General features: G+C 50.0%; 6 protein-coding genes across 6 annotated transcripts; 2 read left to right on the top strand and 4 right to left on the bottom strand.

The window, feature by feature from the left end:
- Positions 1-3139: 3139 nt before the first annotated feature.
- Positions 3140-4360, bottom strand: FSUBG_10848 (delta-aminolevulinic acid dehydratase; the record flags this gene model as incomplete). Its single annotated transcript, XM_036675468.1, has 2 exons — positions 3140-4048; positions 4109-4360. The coding sequence occupies 2 exons, from the start codon at positions 4358-4360 to the stop codon at positions 3140-3142; spliced, it is 1161 nt and encodes a 386-aa protein (XP_036533675.1).
- Positions 4361-9030: 4670 nt separating this feature from the next.
- Positions 9031-9820, bottom strand: FSUBG_10847 (uncharacterized protein; the record flags this gene model as incomplete). The annotated part of the gene is made up of 2 exons (XM_036675467.1): positions 9031-9732; positions 9800-9820. The coding sequence occupies 2 exons, from the start codon at positions 9818-9820 to the stop codon at positions 9031-9033; spliced, it is 723 nt and encodes a 240-aa protein (XP_036533674.1).
- Positions 9821-10256: 436 nt separating this feature from the next.
- Positions 10257-11000, top strand: FSUBG_10846 (mitochondrial ribosomal 8; the record flags this gene model as incomplete). The annotated part of the gene is made up of 2 exons (XM_036675466.1): positions 10257-10472; positions 10533-11000. The coding sequence occupies 2 exons, from the start codon at positions 10257-10259 to the stop codon at positions 10998-11000; spliced, it is 684 nt and encodes a 227-aa protein (XP_036533673.1).
- Positions 11001-11185: 185 nt separating this feature from the next.
- FSUBG_10845 (u3 small nucleolar RNA-associated 25) lies at positions 11186-13449 on the bottom strand (the record flags this gene model as incomplete). Its single annotated transcript, XM_036675465.1, has 3 exons — positions 11186-12507; positions 12567-13258; positions 13310-13449. 3 exons carry the CDS (start codon positions 13447-13449, stop codon positions 11186-11188), a joined length of 2154 nt encoding a protein of 717 aa, XP_036533672.1.
- A 375-nt stretch (positions 13450-13824) lies between these two features.
- FSUBG_10844 (eukaryotic translation initiation factor 3 subunit F) lies at positions 13825-15007 on the top strand (the record flags this gene model as incomplete). Its single annotated transcript, XM_036675464.1, has 2 exons — positions 13825-13935; positions 14042-15007. 2 exons carry the CDS (start codon positions 13825-13827, stop codon positions 15005-15007), a joined length of 1077 nt encoding a protein of 358 aa, XP_036533671.1.
- Positions 15008-15458: 451 nt separating this feature from the next.
- FSUBG_10843 (R3H domain protein) lies at positions 15459-18117 on the bottom strand (the record flags this gene model as incomplete). The annotated part of the gene is made up of 6 exons (XM_036675463.1): positions 15459-16169; positions 16225-16562; positions 16614-16693; positions 16746-16904; positions 17131-17966; positions 18067-18117. The coding sequence occupies 6 exons, from the start codon at positions 18115-18117 to the stop codon at positions 15459-15461; spliced, it is 2175 nt and encodes a 724-aa protein (XP_036533670.1).
- Between the last annotated feature and the right edge of the window lie 726 nt (positions 18118-18843).

Raw genomic sequence — 18843 nt, 5'->3', positions numbered from 1 at the left:
GAGGGAAAGAGGGAAAGAGGGAAAGAGGGAAAGAGGGAAAGAGGGAAAGAGGGAAAGAGGGAAAGAGGGAAAGAGGGAAAGAGGGAAAGAGGGAAAGAGGGAAAGAGGGAAAGAGGGAAAGAGGGAAAGAGGGAAAGAGGGAAAGAGGGCGTGGGTTACCAAATGGAAAGCGTGGAACAGAAAACGACAGAAATGGAAGGAGCGTAATAATCGTTCAGTGGCTGGTGTCGCAAACAAATGGAACGGTTTTGACCAAAGTAAACAAAAACTGGAGGAACTGGACGAGTATTTGCCGAGAGATCAGCTGTGGAGGAAGAAACGAGGATGAGAGCGAGGACTTGAGATGCCAAGAGATGGCCACCAGGGGATCTCTTGTAGTCTCTTGTAGGTAGGTACTGAAGAAACACGGCCGTTGATGTAGAGAACAAAGGGCTACGACAACGACGACGACGACGACGCAGAAGAGAAGGAAACAGGGAAAAGGCAGACTACGGTATACATAGTGTTGGGGCTGGGCGTCAGGGTCATACAGTATCTCACAGTATCACTACGATACAAGTGACAGACACTTGCAGTTCCCGTTCCAGCTTCAGCTCCAGTTGCTCGCACGAACAGAGAGGCAGCCTATCAACTTGCACCGTCCCGTGAGCCAAACGTCTATCACTGGAGACACGCTTTGTTTCAACGACTTGGTTTGCCTTGAAACGCCCTGCTTCGGTTCCTCATGTGCATACATAATGGTATAACACAGGTTATAAATGCTATGAATGCATATCCACATTGCCCACCCATCTACCGATCTTCGACAGTTCAAGCCGCATACTAGTCAGGACCAGGGGCGAAGAATGGCGATCTGCAGCATCTTTGTGGAGTTTGTATAGCAAAATGTGGTTGATGATTGCATGGCAAGTGCTTGATATGATGCCGATAACCGAGTCTCCTCATAAATCAGTTTAAGCATGAAATAGAAAGTGTCATGATGGTAGAATTCCACAACGTTCAATCGTTGTATAAGGTAAGGTAGGTAGATAGATGGATAATGCGGCTCTAAGAAACGCACCTAAAACATCATGTGTGTATCAAAAGACAACAGAGGTTTCCGACGGCATCCGCTGACAAAGACAAAGCCATGATACGGAGTACCTTGATTTTCCACGCCAAGGTGAGACATCTATTTTAAAACTGGGGTGTCAGTTCAGGTAAATACTAATTAAGCATTGGCTAAGCAAAAGCCAAGGTTTTTACCCCGGTAAACCTGTCCGTTTCTTTATTTCCGTCTACTGGATAACTTCAACTGCATACCTTTTTTCATAGGATTATTCCTGACTTCCTAAAACTAGATATTTTCATCTTTGACGCATAGTCTAGTAATTACAGGCTCTCAGATGCTTGCCAATTCATCCCAATGGCTTTGTTCTTCTTCTTCATTTGCATTTGACGTTGAACCCGCCTCGACATGGACCCACCACACAAATATGATAACGTCCCTCCAGGCCCAATTATCTACAACATGTAGGGTTCCAGATACTGGGATGCTCCCTCAGAAACGCGCGTACGTGAGCAGTGAGGTACTATAGCCTCACATACCCTCTCAACTGCTATGGATACCTAGACTGTGATGCAAGCATTCCAACGGTGCACCAGATATTGCCTCATCTGAACAGTACACAGCCGACAGCTTCAAGGGTTACATATAAATGTTTGGCACGGCTAAGCGGCTTCGACTTTACGACAGAGCCATTGAGGAACAGCACATCCTCAGTTTTGCAAGATGGGAAATCCGCCCTGGCGATCACACGGCCCATCATCACCTGTCGTCTGCACCACTTCAAACTGCCATCTAAGACGAACGGTCGGCGGCACACAAGGTAGTATTCCCGGCGTTACAGCTCGACTAAATTCCCGGGTGAAGCGTAACTCAAACATAACACCATCCTAAACCGTAAAAGAGCTAATTATGTATAACCTCTAGAATAACTAATGCGGCGAGCTGAGTCGAGTTCTACGTGAACCGAGAGATCATGGAGGATACGGTACTAACTTGATACGTAGTCGATCAATACTTGGCAAACTTGTTGGTTCGTATGTTGGTTCGTCCAGACTTCGATCTCACATCCTCTTCTGGGACCGATCTCAATTGTCAACATGAAACTCCCAATAAAGCTTGTCTCTCTTCGCTCTCTCTGATACTACAACTGAACTCCCATGTGGAGAAAAACTGGGCGGCGCTTCAGGGAAGGGAGAGCTCCCGGCGCGTCAACACAGCGCATCATGAGCTCACAGCTGACGACGACAAAAACAAGAGGACGGACCCAGATTTCCAACGTAGACGATAGGGGTTGGCGAGTAGACAGTGTTCGTGTTGCGTCCTGATACCGTATTCTTGAATTTATGCATGAGGCGCTATGCACTGTATACCTCGACATTGATGATTTTATATGGGCTTCAATCTGCCAACTCAGTACCTTAAGCAAATAAGTATCACAAGGCACCAACCCTCGCTAACCTCGTACCGTAAAACATATAAGCTTGCAAGGTTCTATCTCGCATCTACTAATCTTGTCGACATCGCCCTGTGGACCTGCTTCTGTCCATGCTCCATGCTCCATGCCCCATGGCTCCAGAGTGTGCTGTGATCGACACGACTATCACTATGCCGCTTCACGGCCAGCCATCTAGTTTCTCGTCGACCTCATCTTGATAGATTTGAACGAACGACACGTCATCTGTGCTGGTCATTCGCCCAAAACCGAATCTCAGCAGCAATGGTCGAGCCTGACAGATACGCTTCGATCGCCCACCGCGCTATACAATCTGTATTTCATCTCGAACTCAGCCTGCAGTCCTCTCAACCCATTCATTACCTAGCTATATTTGCTGAAATTACTGAGATTATCGATGTGATGTATAGGTAACAAGCACCAGTGAAAGCAAGTCATTTCAAGTTCGTATGTATATATTGTCTTTCATTATAGCGAGTGATTCTTGATCCCATTCGTATAGTCCTTTTTGATAGAACACAATCAATTCCCTTCCCTTATTCCATTTCTTCGTTTATGAAACGCCCACATTTTCGTCCAAAACACCTGCCAACGCCTTGAAATAAATCTTATTGTATGTCATGTATAATTTGCAAACCCTAGTTTTCGAGCCAGTCGAGGAAGTCAGGGGTGAAGTAGCTGACCACAATAGTAGCGCCAGCTCGAAGAATGCCTTCTGTTGACTCGAAAGCCATCGCTTTGAGATCGAAGACTCCAGCCTTGGCACCGGCATGTATCATAGCATACTCGCCACTGACTTGGTATGCAGCCACGGGAAGATCTTTACCCAAGTCCTTGGCATCACTGATAATGTCCAGATACTGACTAGCAGGCTTCACCATGATGATATCGGCTCCCTCATTGATATCTCGCACGATGGCACGTCGTGCGAGACCACGGCCACCGGGAGGAAGCTGGTAGCACTTGCGGTCACCAAATGAAGGCGCTGAGCCGGCGGCATCTCGAAAGGGGCCATACAAGCAGCCTGAGAACTTGGCCGAGTACGACATAAGAACGGTCTTGTGGGCAATTCCCTCCTCAATCAGTTTAAGCTTGATGGCGCGAATGCGGCCGTCGTTCATGTCTGAAGGAGCCACACAGTGAGCACCAGCCTTAGCATAAGCGATGGCGACATCAGAAATACGGTCGACAGACAACTGGTTGTTCAGACTGCCATCATCACGGAGAATACCGCAGTGGCCATGAGAAGTGTACTCGCAAAGACAGACATCACAGCAGATGAAGAGCTGTGGGAAACGGCGGCGAATGATTTGAATGGCCTTGATAACAGGTCCTTCGGGGTCGTCGGCGGCGGTACCTAGAGCGTCCTTTGTACCAGTTTGCATGGGGACACCAAAGAGCATAACAGAGCGGAGGCCCTTATGAACGAGAGGCTCGAGGAAGGGAATCAGCTTGTCACAGCTGAGCTGGTGCTGGCCGGGTAGAGAAGGGACGAGAATCATATCGCCTTCGCCATCGGTGACGAAGAGAGGGTAGATGAGCATGGACTATACACATCCTGTTAGCCACCTCGGCCTAGTACCCAAGGGCTCAATTACGCTACATACCTTTGTGAGTTGGCGCTCGGCCTGCCATGACCGGGCCAGAGGGTGGAAGTAACCACCATGAAGCTGGCTTGAAATGTCGCCGGAAATGCTGACGCTGGTGGCAGCAGTGCTGGTGTAGGACATAGCACGCGAGACGTGTGAAGCTCGGTCATCGAAAGTCGAGGCGGATGAGCGGGGACCGGGGATCTGAGGGCGCCGAGCGCCATTGGAGTCGCGAAGGCTCAAGTCCTGAACAAGGCTGGAGAAAGACATGATGCCGATTACGATTGATGTTGTTTTGGAGAGACGATGGCTGGTCTTGAAAGGATGAAGAGCAAAAGTTTCAGGGCGAAACAGATGGCGGGCCTCGGGGGTAAGGTGGCCAAAAATTCAACGGACGGGTTAACTGGGGGTCCTTGTGATGGGCGGAACAGGTCGGAAGGATGGCGATAGGAAGATGAAACAACGCAAATCACGAACAGCAAGACAAGGGGTATCGAGAGGATTTGAATTGAAGGAGTAGAGTAACACAAGAGGCAAGTCGACCGTTGGGGAGGGAAGAGACGATAGTTAAAAGGCTGAGCGCCAAGGACCAGAATCTTACGGAGTAAGGTAGATAGAACAGCAATTGCCAATGAGAGCGTTGGTATACCTAACTGAGCATGTGCACGCGGCGTGGTCGGTCAAGTTCGGAAAGTCTGAGGCCCACCCAATCAGAGGAATCAATCACCCACCGACTCCATTTCATCGCCCAATCGCAATCGCTTGCCACTGGAAAATTTCCTCAACTGTCTTAGCTGAGCTGCGCCGGCGACTGCCGACCTCGCTTCACTGCCATCGAACCAGCAGATAGACCCTTAAACAGAACCTCGGAATCCTTCTGTTTGGGGATTTTTCTTCTTCTTCTTCTTCTTACAAGGGTAGATTCGGAGGGGCCGTCCTGACCGGGTGAGACAGTTCGATCAGTTGCCGCCAGATTCTAGTCTCAAGCTTGATGGAATTCTGATATATCTGCACCGGAACTCGTCCAAAGTCTTCCAAAGATCCGTTGACTCATTTAAGAGGCCATGGAAGACTGCCAGCCGAGCCCCCAACCCCGCAAGCCAATAACGGCCCCGACTTTTCCAATTCCGTGCCCCGACCCGCCCTTGACGCTCTATCTTTCAGGCCGTTGCCGGCAGGCCGGAACAAGTGGGGGGTTTTCCGGAGATGTCACCGCAAAGACATGCCATAGCCCCTCAGGGAGCAAGAAAACTCAAGACATAAGAAAGTGGGTGCTAAAATAAACTTAGTAAAGAGTCCCTAAACTTAGGCTAGATTTACCTAAATATCTTTTGTCATTTAGGGTCAAGGTTCTGAGTTTTCTTTCCTCCCCCAGCGCGAGTCTCTTATCGCGTGATCTGATGTTTGGCATTTCCTCGGATCGTGGAACCATAGATTGATTGTCGTCTCATGATGAACAATGCTTCTTGATATTCTCTATGCTTTATTGCGGCTGATGGTATATTTTTTAAGTTTACAAGTCAGTCTCGAAATCTATATCAGGCATCTCCGAGATCCAGTATAATTCAAACATTCATTACCCCTCAGGAGGCAAAGCTTCATTGGGTCAATATCATCATAGTTACCTTCTCAGTTTGCGAAGCTTCAGGCGGCGGCAGCCTTAATCCTGAGAGCTTTACATGAATAGTTAATGGCTGAAGAACTTCATCCATCTTGGCATTCCATGTGGGCAAAAACTGAGCATATTAAGCCTAGGCGATTAAATCTGGGATGTTTTCAACCTTCAACTTGGTTAGATAACGGCTGCTGAGGCTCATAACGGGATACTTAACACAAACAAGAAAGAATCTGACTGTTCCATACAAGTATCCACCATGTGTTGTTTTCCAGCAGCCCGGGTTATCTTCAACTGCCTCTCCTCTTCTGGCCAGATACACGATGCTCCGAAACTCACTTGGTTGCTTGATTCACGAAATGAGCGCCAGGGGAAACCAGCTCTTACCAAGGGGAAGGATCCTACCGCATCCCTGTACCGAACGTATGAGTATCTGCTCGTTGGGTATACCGTCGGTCTTCGCTCTGAGTGAGAGTACTTCTTCAACCAATCGACATGGTCTGTGAAGGCTATTCCAGATCCAGCCTGCTATGCGATCATTGCTGTTCTCACACACTACCTCGCAGTGACCTTTAACCGACTCATCAACAGAGGCTTACCCTGGTGTTGCTCTGCAATTATCGCCAGTGCAGAAGCCGAGGCGGAACTGTGTGCCCGTAAAGTAGTTCTTGAAGTTCAACCACCCCGGGCCAAGGCTGTACGTCGTCTGGATGAGCCAATTACTAACCCGGCCTCTTCCTGTGAATAGCCAGAGGACAGATTCCGAAGCACTGAGCTTCTGGCTATGAACATAATTGCTGCTGAGCCGCATGTGGCCTTTGTTTAGAGCTGAACCTAATATACCCAAGTGCTCTCTTAGTCACTTCGATAAGTTAATTAAATAATGATTCTGATTGGTTTTCTCTTCTCATCATCCCTAAGTCCACCGACCATTGCTGAGTTTACAAGTTGACAGGTCGTCATCGCCGGCTTCTGTCTCATTAGGAGCGACCTTAAAAACTCCTTGAATACCTTCATTAGACTCCAGAAGGTGCTATCACATAAGGCTTTCTCGTATGTCTTCTGCAATCTATCAAACACCACAGTTTCCTGTCCATGTCCTTCGTGTACATGCCCGAAAACATGCAGCAAAGGACGGATGCGCCATAACTCTCTGAGAAGACAATGGCATCCGAGATTTAGATCGAGATGAGCGAAAGGAGGGCCGTGAGTGACGAGAATGTCAGTATCTTTCGGAGCAGTATCTGACCAAACATCTTGGCTCCGTGGATACTGAAACGCCCAATTTCCGTGGCGAGGCGATCGGGGACTTCCATATATCTTTAGGTTTCGGCCATTGCTGCAGGTGATAGTTGTAGTCTCATTCTGAAGATAGATACAATCTCCCCAAACTAGACATTCTCTTTCAGCTGCTGACTCTTCCCGACTATCACAGCCTTGATCGAGCAGTATGTCGTGGTTTCCTGCCACGATGATCTTGTGTGTGTGTGGTTGAGAGTTGAGCCAATCAATAGTGGCCTTTAGCTCTCCTGACGACCCTGACTGTGTAAGATCTCCGGCGTGAATGAGTACATCTCCAAAGGGTAGACAAGGTTGAGAATTGTGCGTGTCTGATATGCACACAACAGAGATGGGATTTGTGGGAGGCTCGTGGGTAATGTAACGAAGAGAGTATAAGAAATGTGCAAGAAAGGTATATGGCTTAGACCAGAATTGTTGCCATTTGTTGGGGCGTGGACGATTCAACAGCACGTCAAGGCCGGTTCTCTGTGTGCCGAAAAGCATGTTGTTGGTGAGTAATGGATGAAGCACAAAGAGAAACAGACATCTGAGAATACCTTGACTAAAATATATATACCTTATGTTGCAAAGTAGGTAGGTTTGTTGCGGCCGCTTACTTCAGGCATCAACCAGCAAAGCCATGAATGACACCTTTTACCCAGATCAGCATTGTCCGGCATATCTCCTGCCATCAAAAAGATCAGCTGTAAGGTCGTTATGATGCTGGGCATCAGAAGACACTATGAGGTCCCATTTCTTCATATCAAGCGCAAGGCCCATAGGTAGTTGGATACATACCACCATTTGACCTGCAAGCCGTTATCCTCTACTGCCAGGACCATTACCTGCTTACACCTGTGCATGCAAATTCACTTTCTGTTTCAGATAGAGAAGGTGGCCGTCGATCCGCCGACATTCTCATTGATGCCAAATGTCAATATCGATTGCGTTTTCTTGTTCCCATAAGTCTCCGATGCTCTTCTTCACTGTCCAGGCGTTACTATTCTGTTCGTCTATGTCTCCAAGACCCAACCATCTGCTTGTGTCTCGGATCTTCGTCAAGCAAAATTCTCGCTGCTGTCCCATTACATATACTGATCAGCTGTGTGAACTGTTATCTTTGGTCCGCCCTTTTCACTAAAGTTAGCATTACATGACGCGAGTGCACCTCTGATCATATTCTTACCCTTATTCGAAGCAGCCTCTCCAGCCTCGGCTCCTTGCTGAGGCCCGGAGGATCGCGAACCTGGATGTGAAAGGGGAGCTGATGGTGCTGAAGATGGCACAGTTGGCGGTATCGGGGGCACGGAGGGCGTCACTTGAGAAGACACCTCCTGAACCCAAGATTGCACACGATGTGAGGTGTCTGAGTGAGAGGTTCTCTTCCTAGACCTCCTGTGCTTGCGCGATGTCTTGTCGATATGGGTTTTCTTGGAATCAATCGGCCACGGGAGCCAAGAATCCCAGCACAGAAGGGCAAGGAAGTCAGTTGGGAGTCTCGGATTAGGCCTGGGACGATGATGGTGACGGTTCTTCTTTTTCGTAGCCCCCGACTCCATGCCGTATAGGTCTTCAGCAGCCCTGGTGCCCGTCTCCAGCCTACTGCTCTCATTAAGATGACTTCTGCTGTGGTGGCCCTTGGCATGACTGTTGCTATGCTGGCGGTTACTGTGATGGGTTTTGCAGTTGCTTGCCCCTCCTTTGGAGTCATCACCAGCCATTGATCCTTCATTCAGAAATCCAGTGTTGGTATATGACTATGGGCCTATCTGAAGGTAAGGCCGCAATTTATCGCATAGAAAACGAAGTTGTTTGCAAATCAGGGACCTGTATATAGACAGTTCACGTTGAGAGGTGATCAGTAGCTTTTATCACATTACTCACTTGATACAACAACTCGGTTTATCATACCAAACATTTCCAAGCCTGGTTTCTATTCGAGTGACTCTAAGAAATGGTGGTACAGATAGCAATGTACAACAAATATTCACACCGTTCACCCACTCATCGTCAATCAGCCCACCTTTTGTTCAACGACTTTCCCTTAGACTCCTCTCAATTGGGTGTTATCCCTCACGTCCATGGGCTTGTATCTGTCATTCAGCGCCTCTTCCACTGTCTTGTTCACCTTATCCTCAGGTTTGCTGAATCGTTGCTGAAGCGCCCTCTCCACGGGAGTCAGTGCTGAGAGAGTACCGTCCTCTTGAGCAATGTCGACATTCTCCTTATCCTTGCTGTGATCCAGAACAACACTGGCGAAATCCTTGCTCTCGGCCTTGGCCTTCTGGAAAGCGCTTTTGGCAGCTGCCGCTACCTTTCCACTAGCATCACCAAGCATAGCAGCCCCCTGCTTTACGATGGGCTTGGCCTGTTGCTCAGTCTCTGTAACCTTTCTTCCAGCCTCGCCGACAGCTTCCGAGGGGCTAACACCAAAGGCTCGGGCCCATAGCCGTGACGCAGTATCTTCGAGGCCTTCGCGCACTTGAACCCAGTCAGTGTGCTGCACCCATCGCACGGCGTTTTCAACTTCGGTGTTCCATCGATCCTTGGCAATCTCAACGGTTTGAGCCCTCTGAGCAGCGGCGACTTCAGAACGTGTGGGCGGAGGTAGTGGTGGAAGAGGGTCGATCAACCCTTGAATAGCGAGAGCTTGTGCGCGGAGGGCAGAGCCTTGTTGCTCGCGGGTGCGCTGGTGAGCAAGCACAGAGAGGTAGGCGAGGGAGAGGGTGAGAGTGACGCCGCCGGTCTAATAGTCGAAGTTAGCATGTAATATTATACAAGATTATTTCAGCGTGGCTCATCGAGTTGCGTACAAAACCAGTGGTGAAGCCCATGATGGAGAGCTTTGCCCGGTTGGCCGAAATGCGGTAATTTGCCGGGTTCGTGGTGTATCAGAGACGACCAATCCGAGAGTGAGGGTCGAATGAAGCTTAGATACAGCGTTTCATAGCGTGCGCGAGCCCAATTGCCCTCGTGACGCGTGCGATTTCCCCTTTGGAGAGCTGTTGAAGATGTTCTGTTGGTGGTGGGTTGACGTAGTGCAAAGGTTCTGTCGGCGGACAAGACAAGCCGGCTCCGAAAAAGGCCCAGCCAAAAATTTCCCTCCACCAAAAACTGACCACCAAGATACCGTCCGTATCTTGGACGGATTTAGAACTGCCCACGTGCAAAGCGAAGAACCATCGAACACACCCTTAATGATTCGAGCACTGCCCTTCAATTGACTTGATACAGTTCCCCAGTCAGTTGCCACTATAACCATCCGTCACAATGGCTGGTGGTACTGTCAAGTACCGACATCTGAGTCGCAATTCAGCAGCCCGTGTGGCCCTGCTGCGCGGTCTTGTTACTCAACTCGTCCAATTCGAACATATCCACACGACTTACGCCAAGGCAAAGGAAGCCCAGCGCATGGCAGAGAAGCTCATCACACTGGCGAAGAGGGACAACGAGCCCGCTCGGAGATCAGCACAGGGTATCCTATATGTATGTATACCACAATGGCTTATTCAGAAAAGCCATGCTAAACCCAAGGTTCTTCGCTAGACACCCACCACAACCCTACCTAAACTACTAGGCGAGCTGCGAAACCGATATTTGACCCGAGAGGGAGGCTATACTCGCGTCGTGCGCACCGAGTCCAAGAACACATATGATCAGGGCGAGAGTGCCATTCTCGAATTCGTTGACGGCCCAAAGGACTCCCGCTTCATGATGACTGCCAAGACAGTTGCCCGGGACCGAATGCTAGGGCAAGAGCATACTCCTGTCACCAGAACCAACATTAAGAAAGTCACACAGTTCCGCGGCGAAGTGCCGTTTGAGGAGATGGTACGGAGGTTTATGGTTTTGAAGACCGGTGAGAAGACTGGACCATCACGAGATGAGAGTAGCTTGGCCGAAGTCGAGGCCGAGAAAGCGGCAGACAAGAATGCTGAGCAGGCAAAGGAAATGGCCGCTGGCATCGTACCGGAATCAGTGAGAAAGGCGGCGCAACAGAAGAACTCGCCATAGAAGCGACATGTATATCTATATTACGAAAGGGGCCAGGCTCTGTACAAAATCTGTATAAATTATCACATCATGACACGATTGTCTTGTTGCCTAACCACGGTGGTTCGAAAAGGCGGACTTGATACGCTGTCCTAGCTCTAATAACTTTTCCAACATGCAAACATGCTCCCTGATACAAGATGTATTTAAATGAACTCAAAGGTATCGCCGCGATCCTGAATCATCTTACCAACTCTCTTGGAACCCACGATCCGTTCCAACTTCATCACATCGTATTTTGAAAACACAACCTTGACAGTCCCCTGACCAGGTTCAAGTCTGAGGTCCTGCTCACTCTTGCTAAGATACCCACCCGCAATTTCAGTGTAGAAGATGGGGTTGTCAGGCAATCCGTAGAATATGACTCGCTGCACACCGCGGAACTGATACCGTCGGAAATGATGCGCTCGCTCAGTGTAGAGCAGAACGCGATGGCGGCCGCTGAGGAAATGTGACCGCGCCCGCGAGGCTTCTGGTACATCTGCATATTCGGAGATGGCCCCAAAAGTGACATTCTCGACCGCACTTGACGTTGCAAAGTAGTTTCTCACTCGGACAAAGTCCAGATAGGAGGGGATAAAAATGAGTGTTCCAGTAGCATCCTTTGCCCGCTTGGCAAGTGAGGGGACAATGGCAGAAGTGAAATACTCGAATCGCGCATCAGGATCCTTATCGACCGAGCTAGATTGAAATCTTGAGAAGGTTTGCTTCGCCTTGATACCGAGTTGCGACAACATGCCCGGGTACTCGGGCTGCAGCCGGACTTTTCCAGCCCAGTTGTGACAGTGTAATCGGAGAAGCTCGGACAGCTCGGGGGTGTTGAAAGCAGACAGGATGATAGTCTGTCTGAAATACTTTGCCCAGTCTTCCAAATACCAGTTTCTGACACGGCTAAAATCACAACCGTGTGCATCCTTGGGCTGGAGGTTCATGTGTTCAAAGATGAATTCGACGTGCTCCCAATTTTGCATGAGAAGTGCATCCGCTTGATCAACAATGACCATCTCAATAGAGCTCAGGAAGTCAAAGTCAAGCTTCTTATCTTCCTCAGAGCCGATAGCCATACGAAGGCCGAGAGGACTGGCGAAGAGTATGTCTGAGTTGTAGAATTGCGCAAAGTATTTGATTGTCTTGCGAGTGAACTTCATGCCCAGACGGAACATGTCATCATCGCTTCCCTCAAAAAGATCCTTGAAGTCAGCCGGTCTATCGGCGCCAAACTTAGCCTCTTTGTCAACATAGCCATCGTCAAATCGCTTGCGGTTCTCTTGCTGATCTGGCTCACAGATATCACGGATCATGTTCACCATCCGAAGAGCTGAGTTACGTGTTGGCAAGAGGAAGAGCACCTTGGGACGGGTGAAGCCTTGATCTCGTAATTCTAGATCGGCGTCTTGGCCCTCCTTGGCCAATTTATAGTTATTCTTGATAACACGGTCTCGTGTTCTTCCTTGATTAGCAACGAGGGCTTATATGAAATGTAAAAATGATCGACTCACTTGAAGACATGGTTGAGAGCATGTAGACATGCCAATTCTCGTAATGAGTCTGAGTTCCGTACTGTGCGATCGCAAAACAGTACATCGTTATAATCGAAGAGCAAAGGGCCCAAGTTGCGCTGGAGGGCATCGAAGTCTCCAATCTTGCGAGAGGAAGTCTCTCTAAGCTTCTGCTTGAGTTGTAGGCCTTCCAAGCCAGCAATAGGTTTTGGTATTTCAGACCCTGTATCGGACCCTGGGTGCAAAATAGTTGCTCTCATATTTTGTAGTAATGCTCGTTTCGTTGCCCAATCGTTCTTTTGTACGGACTTGACTCTCTGTGAGATAGTATCGTCATTGGGGCGCGCAAAATGTACGTCGAAGGGATCTGTTGGGTTTTCTTCGTCTTCCGAATCTTCTTCATCATCCAATTTCTCCTCGACTTCTTCTTCGGCCTCGTCCTCCGCGCGATCGATATCTTTTTCAGTGTCTTCATCTTGGCCATCTGCGTGTGATTCTTCCCCAGAGGGGTCTTCTTCAGGTTGAGATTGAGTAGAATTCTTGTGGTTCAATTTTCGTCGTTTCGCATCTGGTGCACTGCTCTCGTTATTGAAACTCTGAAGAAGGGCCATGTATGGCTTTGACGATGTTGTATGTTCATCGTCGTCGTCCTCTGATTCAATGTCCTCCATGTCTGTATCTTCAGGCGCAGATTCTGACTCTGACCCCGAGCTTTCCGACCTACCGTCTGTCAGTAAATTTCCCAGTCATCGACCATATGTATACCCATACTCATCATTGTCTGCAAGTCGAGTTCCATCGAATCTTCGATTAGGTCCAAATCGGCTTGTCGCTTTACCTCCTCGGCCACCTCTTCCTCTGCCACGACCACCACGGCCTCTAAAGTTTCCACCTCTTCCGCGCGGCGGCATTGTCCTTTTTGCCAGGAGGTTTGAATTTGTTGAAACGTTATAGAATGTGAAGAGTTCGGTTTAGTTGCGCCAAAGAGCCTGTCGACATCAAACAAAAATTGTAAAAAAAAGTTATGAGGCTACCTTCAGCCTTGCATTCTCAAGCCACGGCTTGGTGGGGCTCTCCAGCGCAAGCGCCACGGACAGTCTTATCGCATATCTTAGCGCGCACAACCCCAGCGGCGTCCCGCCAAACCTGCAATTCTTCAAAATCGGCGAAATTTGTTATAGGACAGGTTCGCGAGAGTGACCAAAGACGACCCGGCCCGGCTCACCCATTTCTCCGCAGACATCTACACTCCTCTCCCAATAGCTTCAGCTTCAAAGTTGCCCACTATGGCCGCTGCTGCTTCCGAGAGCTTTATTCACCTGGCGAGGCCTCTGGCGCCCAATACCGTGGGCATCCAGACTAACCTTGCCCCGCTCACTGTCAACATCCAGCCTCAGGTACGATTGCGATGACCCCTCTCCGCTCGACTCTTTGTGTTCTATCCTGAGATCAAAAAAAAAAAAAAAACACCTTGGCTAACATGATCTGTTCTCTGCTCAACAGGCCGTCCTCTCTATCCTTGATCACGCCGTTCGACGAGACATCCGAGATACGCAATCTACCAGAGTTATTGGCGCCCTCGTCGGCACCCGATCTGAAGATGGCACTGAGGTCGAGGTTCGCTCGTGCTTCGCTATCCCCCATACTGAGGAGGAGGACCAGGTCGAGGTCGATGTCGAATACCAGAAGAACATGCTCGCCTTGACCCTGAAGGCCAACAGGGGCGAGTCCCTCCTCGGCTGGTACACCACCTCTCATGAGCTCAACAGCTTCAGCGCCCTCATCCAGAACTTCTTCGGTAGCCCTGACACCGGCACATTCCCCCACCCCGCCATTCACATGACCATTTCTACCGAGCCTGGCGAGGACATACAATCTCGATGCTATATCAGCGCTCCCGTTGCTGTGAACGCTGAGCGTGCTGCCGACAGTTGCCTTTTTATTCAGGTCCCCCACAAGATTCTCTACGGCGATGCCGACCGAAGTGCTCTCGAGGCTATCGCCAGCGCAAAGGACGCTGAGTCCCGAACAGCACCCCTCGTCTCTGACATTGAGGGTCTAGGTCGATCAATCGAGCAGACCATCAGCCTTCTCGATAGAGCGAGTGAGTGGATTAACGGAGTTCTGGATGAGGACGAGGAACCCAACAACACTGTCGGCCAATACCTTCTCAACGCTCTGTCTCTCGCCCCCAAGGTCGATCCTTCGCAGATCGAGCATGATTTCAACAACCACATTCAAGACGTTCTCATGGTCAGCTACCTGGCCAACACTATCCGCACTCAGATCGACCTGTCCCAGCGGTTGGCTGTTGCCAACCTGACCAGCAACGAGAAGGAGGGCGAGGGCAAATCGGAGGACAAAGGTGGCCGACAGGGAGGCAAACGAGGGGGCCGCGGTGGCGGTCGAGGTGGCGGCCAGCAGCGTGAACCCCGAGAGCCAAGGGAACCTCGTGAGCCTGCTGAGTAAAGAGATTTCGTGAAAAGCAGAAATGGGAACTAGATACCGGAGTCCAGGTTAGAGCAAGGCGATGTCCCGAAGACAAGGAAAGTCTAGGATATCTCCCCCTGGCATGCATGGATGTGAGATGAAGCATGGGTCAATTGTTTCAATAAAATCATGGCGTTGTGGTAGGCATGAAAATTCTGGCATTCCTGGCCATAGAATCGAATTCAATCGTCATATAAAACTATCTTCTTCTCCCCCAGGCCCTGGTTTGATCTTCATCGCCAAGAAGAATTATATCAAAGTGGTATTGAACTCGTCTAGTAAATTGGCCCTTGGCCTACAAATTCATGCCGTCCATCCTGTCCACCGATAACGCCAAGATGCTGAATATACCGTGTACGCCTTGTGGTTCTCCCAATTTGTGAACACCATGTCATGCTCCCCCCCCCTTTTTCTTTTACAATGACAATGCTTAAATTCCAGTAGCTGGTTTCTGGGGTAGAGTGGCGGGGTTGCCATATGTTGGCAAATGCGAGAAGGGCTGGCTAGGTACTTGTGGGATGTTAGGTCGATGGGGGATATTATAATGAGGGGGGAGAGGCTGGGGAGCCATGTGCGGGGGGTTCTGCGGCATCACAGGCGGCGGCGGCGGTGCGTGTTGGATATGAGCAACGCGGGGAGAAGAATACGCAGGCATCGAGTTGCTAGACCCCTGCCTTACCATACCGTATCCGCCCCCATAAGGCTGAGACATTGGCTGTTGATAACCGCCAGGATAGGCTAGATGAGGTGATCCGACTTGAGGACTGCCATGATGCGATCCGGGAGCAGTGAATGGCGGCTGTGGAGGCTGGACAGGAGCCATGCCACCCCCACCACCAGGCACAAACGATTGTGTCTTCGGGTTGAAGGCGTGGTTGCGATTATAACTACCGGGAATTGGATGCTGGCTCTTAGGATCATGGGGGTTGATATTTGCTGGGAGCTGTCCATATGCATAAGGAATTCCCATATGCCCTTGAGGACCGGTGGGGGTTCCCCCCCTCGCCTGGAATTGAGTAGGAGGAGCAAGGCCTGGTTGCCAAGCAGGTTGCTGCGGGCCAACCGGAGGAACAGGTGCACCATAGTTAGTCATAGGGCTCCCACCAGAAGGATAGCGCTGTTGGGCGGCTTGAGGAGCATACTAGTGAGATAGATCAGTCGCTATTCTGCTCATGTTATTTTCACATGGAACTTACCGGAGGGGCTGAGTACTGAGGATATGCCTGGTTTGATGGCATAGCTGGCATCGTAGGGTATCCGGGACCCTGATGTGTGTAGACAGGTGCGACTTGACCTGGGTATGCTGGTCCTGGTGGTGCTTGGGCGCCGTATTGAGTATTGGGCGGCGGCATATACTGCGGTTGGGATATCCAAGTCTGTTGCTGAGGTCCCCAATAGGGTGTGTACTGATGTCGTGAATCGAAGCTGTCCGAATCATCACGTCGTTGTTTGCCAGTTTTACCTCGTTTTCCGACATTGGACTTGTCCTTAGCTGACACTGAACTGGCTCTTGAAACGCCGTTGTCGCCCTCTTCTATTATTTCTGTCAAAAAGTGGTCCTTGCTGACATTGTTTCGTTACCTACCTGTGACACTGTCTTCCGAGCTACCGAAAATGCGCTCACGTACTAGTTTATACTGCTCTTCTCGCTCTTCCCTAGTAAGTCTAAAGCTGGTGAGCTCGAGTGACTGTTAACACATCATGGAATTGTACGTACTTCTGGTTCGCCGATGGCTTATCTTTGGCATCACTGCCGGTCTCGGAAGTTGGCTTAGAGGGGCTAGCACTTGGGCCACCTTCACCATCTTGGCCGCGTCGCATGATCTTCTTGGGTAGAACAATAGGAGGCGGGGTGCTGCTATTTGGCACACTGGGACTGGGGTTGATGAGTGCCAATGAGGTGGGAACCCGACAAAATGGAGTCCTGAATATTCGTACAGACCCCACGTGAGGCTCAAATGAATGTGTCATATGGTAGTAATCCGCCAGCTTATGTGTTAGCATTCTGCAGAACGAGTTGGATGGTGGAAGGTCCATGTAGGGTTCTCTAAGAAAAAAAGATCATTAGTACAAAATGAAAGAATTTGTGGTCATGGACGTACTTGGAATCCTGCACAAAATCAATGACCTGTTTCTCCAGCCGCAGTAGAAAGAGTCTGTCCTTGGGCGATGCCATGGCTTCTAGAAGTTTATCATCCGGTGCCTGTCGATAGATAACACCAAGGGCATCTGAGGAGCCAGGAGTGCCCATGGGTGCACCGGGGGGTTGTTCAGATGATGAGCTCTGGGGAGTCAGGACTCCTTGAGCCGCGGTGCCTGGAAATGGTTGTGGTATCCTTCGCTCCGGAATATCGCCAAGGTGAAGCATTCGAGCTCGTGCGGCAACCTCTGAGCCCATGCGAGATCCAGCAACTAATGAACCGCGTACAGAGAAAGCATCGTCATCTTCTGCAGCGGCCTTGACACTGGCGCTATCATCAGGTCTTAGCGATTCCTTCTCATCGAGTGCAAATGTTGTGCCTGAAGTGATGCTCTTTCCATCCAGACTAGGAGGCTTAGTTCCGAGTTCGGAACTCGAATCAGCTCGCTGAGAATCGTCGGATCCGCTGTCTCTACCGACGACGACTGCAGGCCTCTCAGGAGCCAAAGGTCCACTACCGTTCACAACAAGATTAGGGGCTTTTTCCCTGAGGCTCAAGTCCTTTAAAGATATCTCAAGCTTGTCTTCACCGCTTCTGTGGTCGGCCAGATTGAGATTTAATTCCCGTTGCGGCGAGGGCAACGTTGAGACTGGTGCCTTGCCAGATCGGCCGTTTGCTATTACGGGCGCGGTGGATGTGGATGGTATCGTCGTCGAGCTCATGGTTCCTTCTTTAGATGGTGTGGCGATCCTTCGAATCGCTGGAGGTGCGGAGTCCTTGGAGACGGAGGCGGCGACCTGTTAAGGAGTATGAATTAGTACCGGGCAAGGAAAAAGAATGGCTCCTTTGACAGATAAGGACCACTGAAAGAGGAGCCAAGCACGGTGTGGTATTTACCTTGGCAAACGAGGGTTTGTGAAGATCAGAAGACATTTGGGCAGTAGCCATGATGGGCTGTGGTCAAGGTTACGAGCCGATCCAGTAGTGCAGGTGGTAGAAATGTTGATAAGAATATGAAACAGAAGACTGTGAGCAATGGTTGACCAGGTACGAGATGAGGCTGCGGCTGAGACTGCAGCGGTGATGACAGGAACAGAAAGGACAGTATCAGGAAAATCAGGAAGCGAATTCAATGGAAGCGGACCGGCAGAAAGAAAACAAAGTCTTGGTGCTCATCGTCGTAAAGTAAGATGCATTGTTCCCCAACTGATTCTGTTCGGAGGAAGAGGTGATGGTCGTCGTACGCCTTCTTGGCTGCCCAACCTGTGATACTGCAGTGCGGCCTCTTTCTTTTCAATGAGACAGGACCAGAAATCGGGGGATGGAGGTCAATAGGAAAGTCAAGCAATACCCTTACAACGCCCAGGTTCCGAAGAAGGCGTGAGGGCGGGAAAGTGAAAGACGACTGAAAATTGACGACAGCCAATTCTTGAGAAAGGCGGCCCAAGGCGCACAAGGCAGCAAAGTCGAGCAATGCGATGTGATGTGATGCTGGTGTGCTGGATTGGATGTAGTTGGTCAGTTGAAGTTTTGGAGAGGGAGCCGTGGGAGGAGGTTGTCACAAGGACGGGTCTCAATTGTCAGTCTGGCCGCCTGCCCTGGGCTGCCACTTCACTGTGGAGCGAGCGGCATGGCAGGCACAGCGAGAGGATACGCTGGGAGACGCTGGAAGAA

Source organism: Fusarium subglutinans (assembly GCF_013396075.1).
Source record: "Fusarium subglutinans strain NRRL 66333 chromosome Unknown NRRL66333_c0000193, whole genome shotgun sequence".
In the NCBI taxonomy this organism is placed as follows: domain Eukaryota; kingdom Fungi; phylum Ascomycota; class Sordariomycetes; order Hypocreales; family Nectriaceae; genus Fusarium; species Fusarium subglutinans.
Note: the sequence above shows the minus strand (reverse complement) of the source record. Positions and strands in the feature narration are given on the sequence as shown.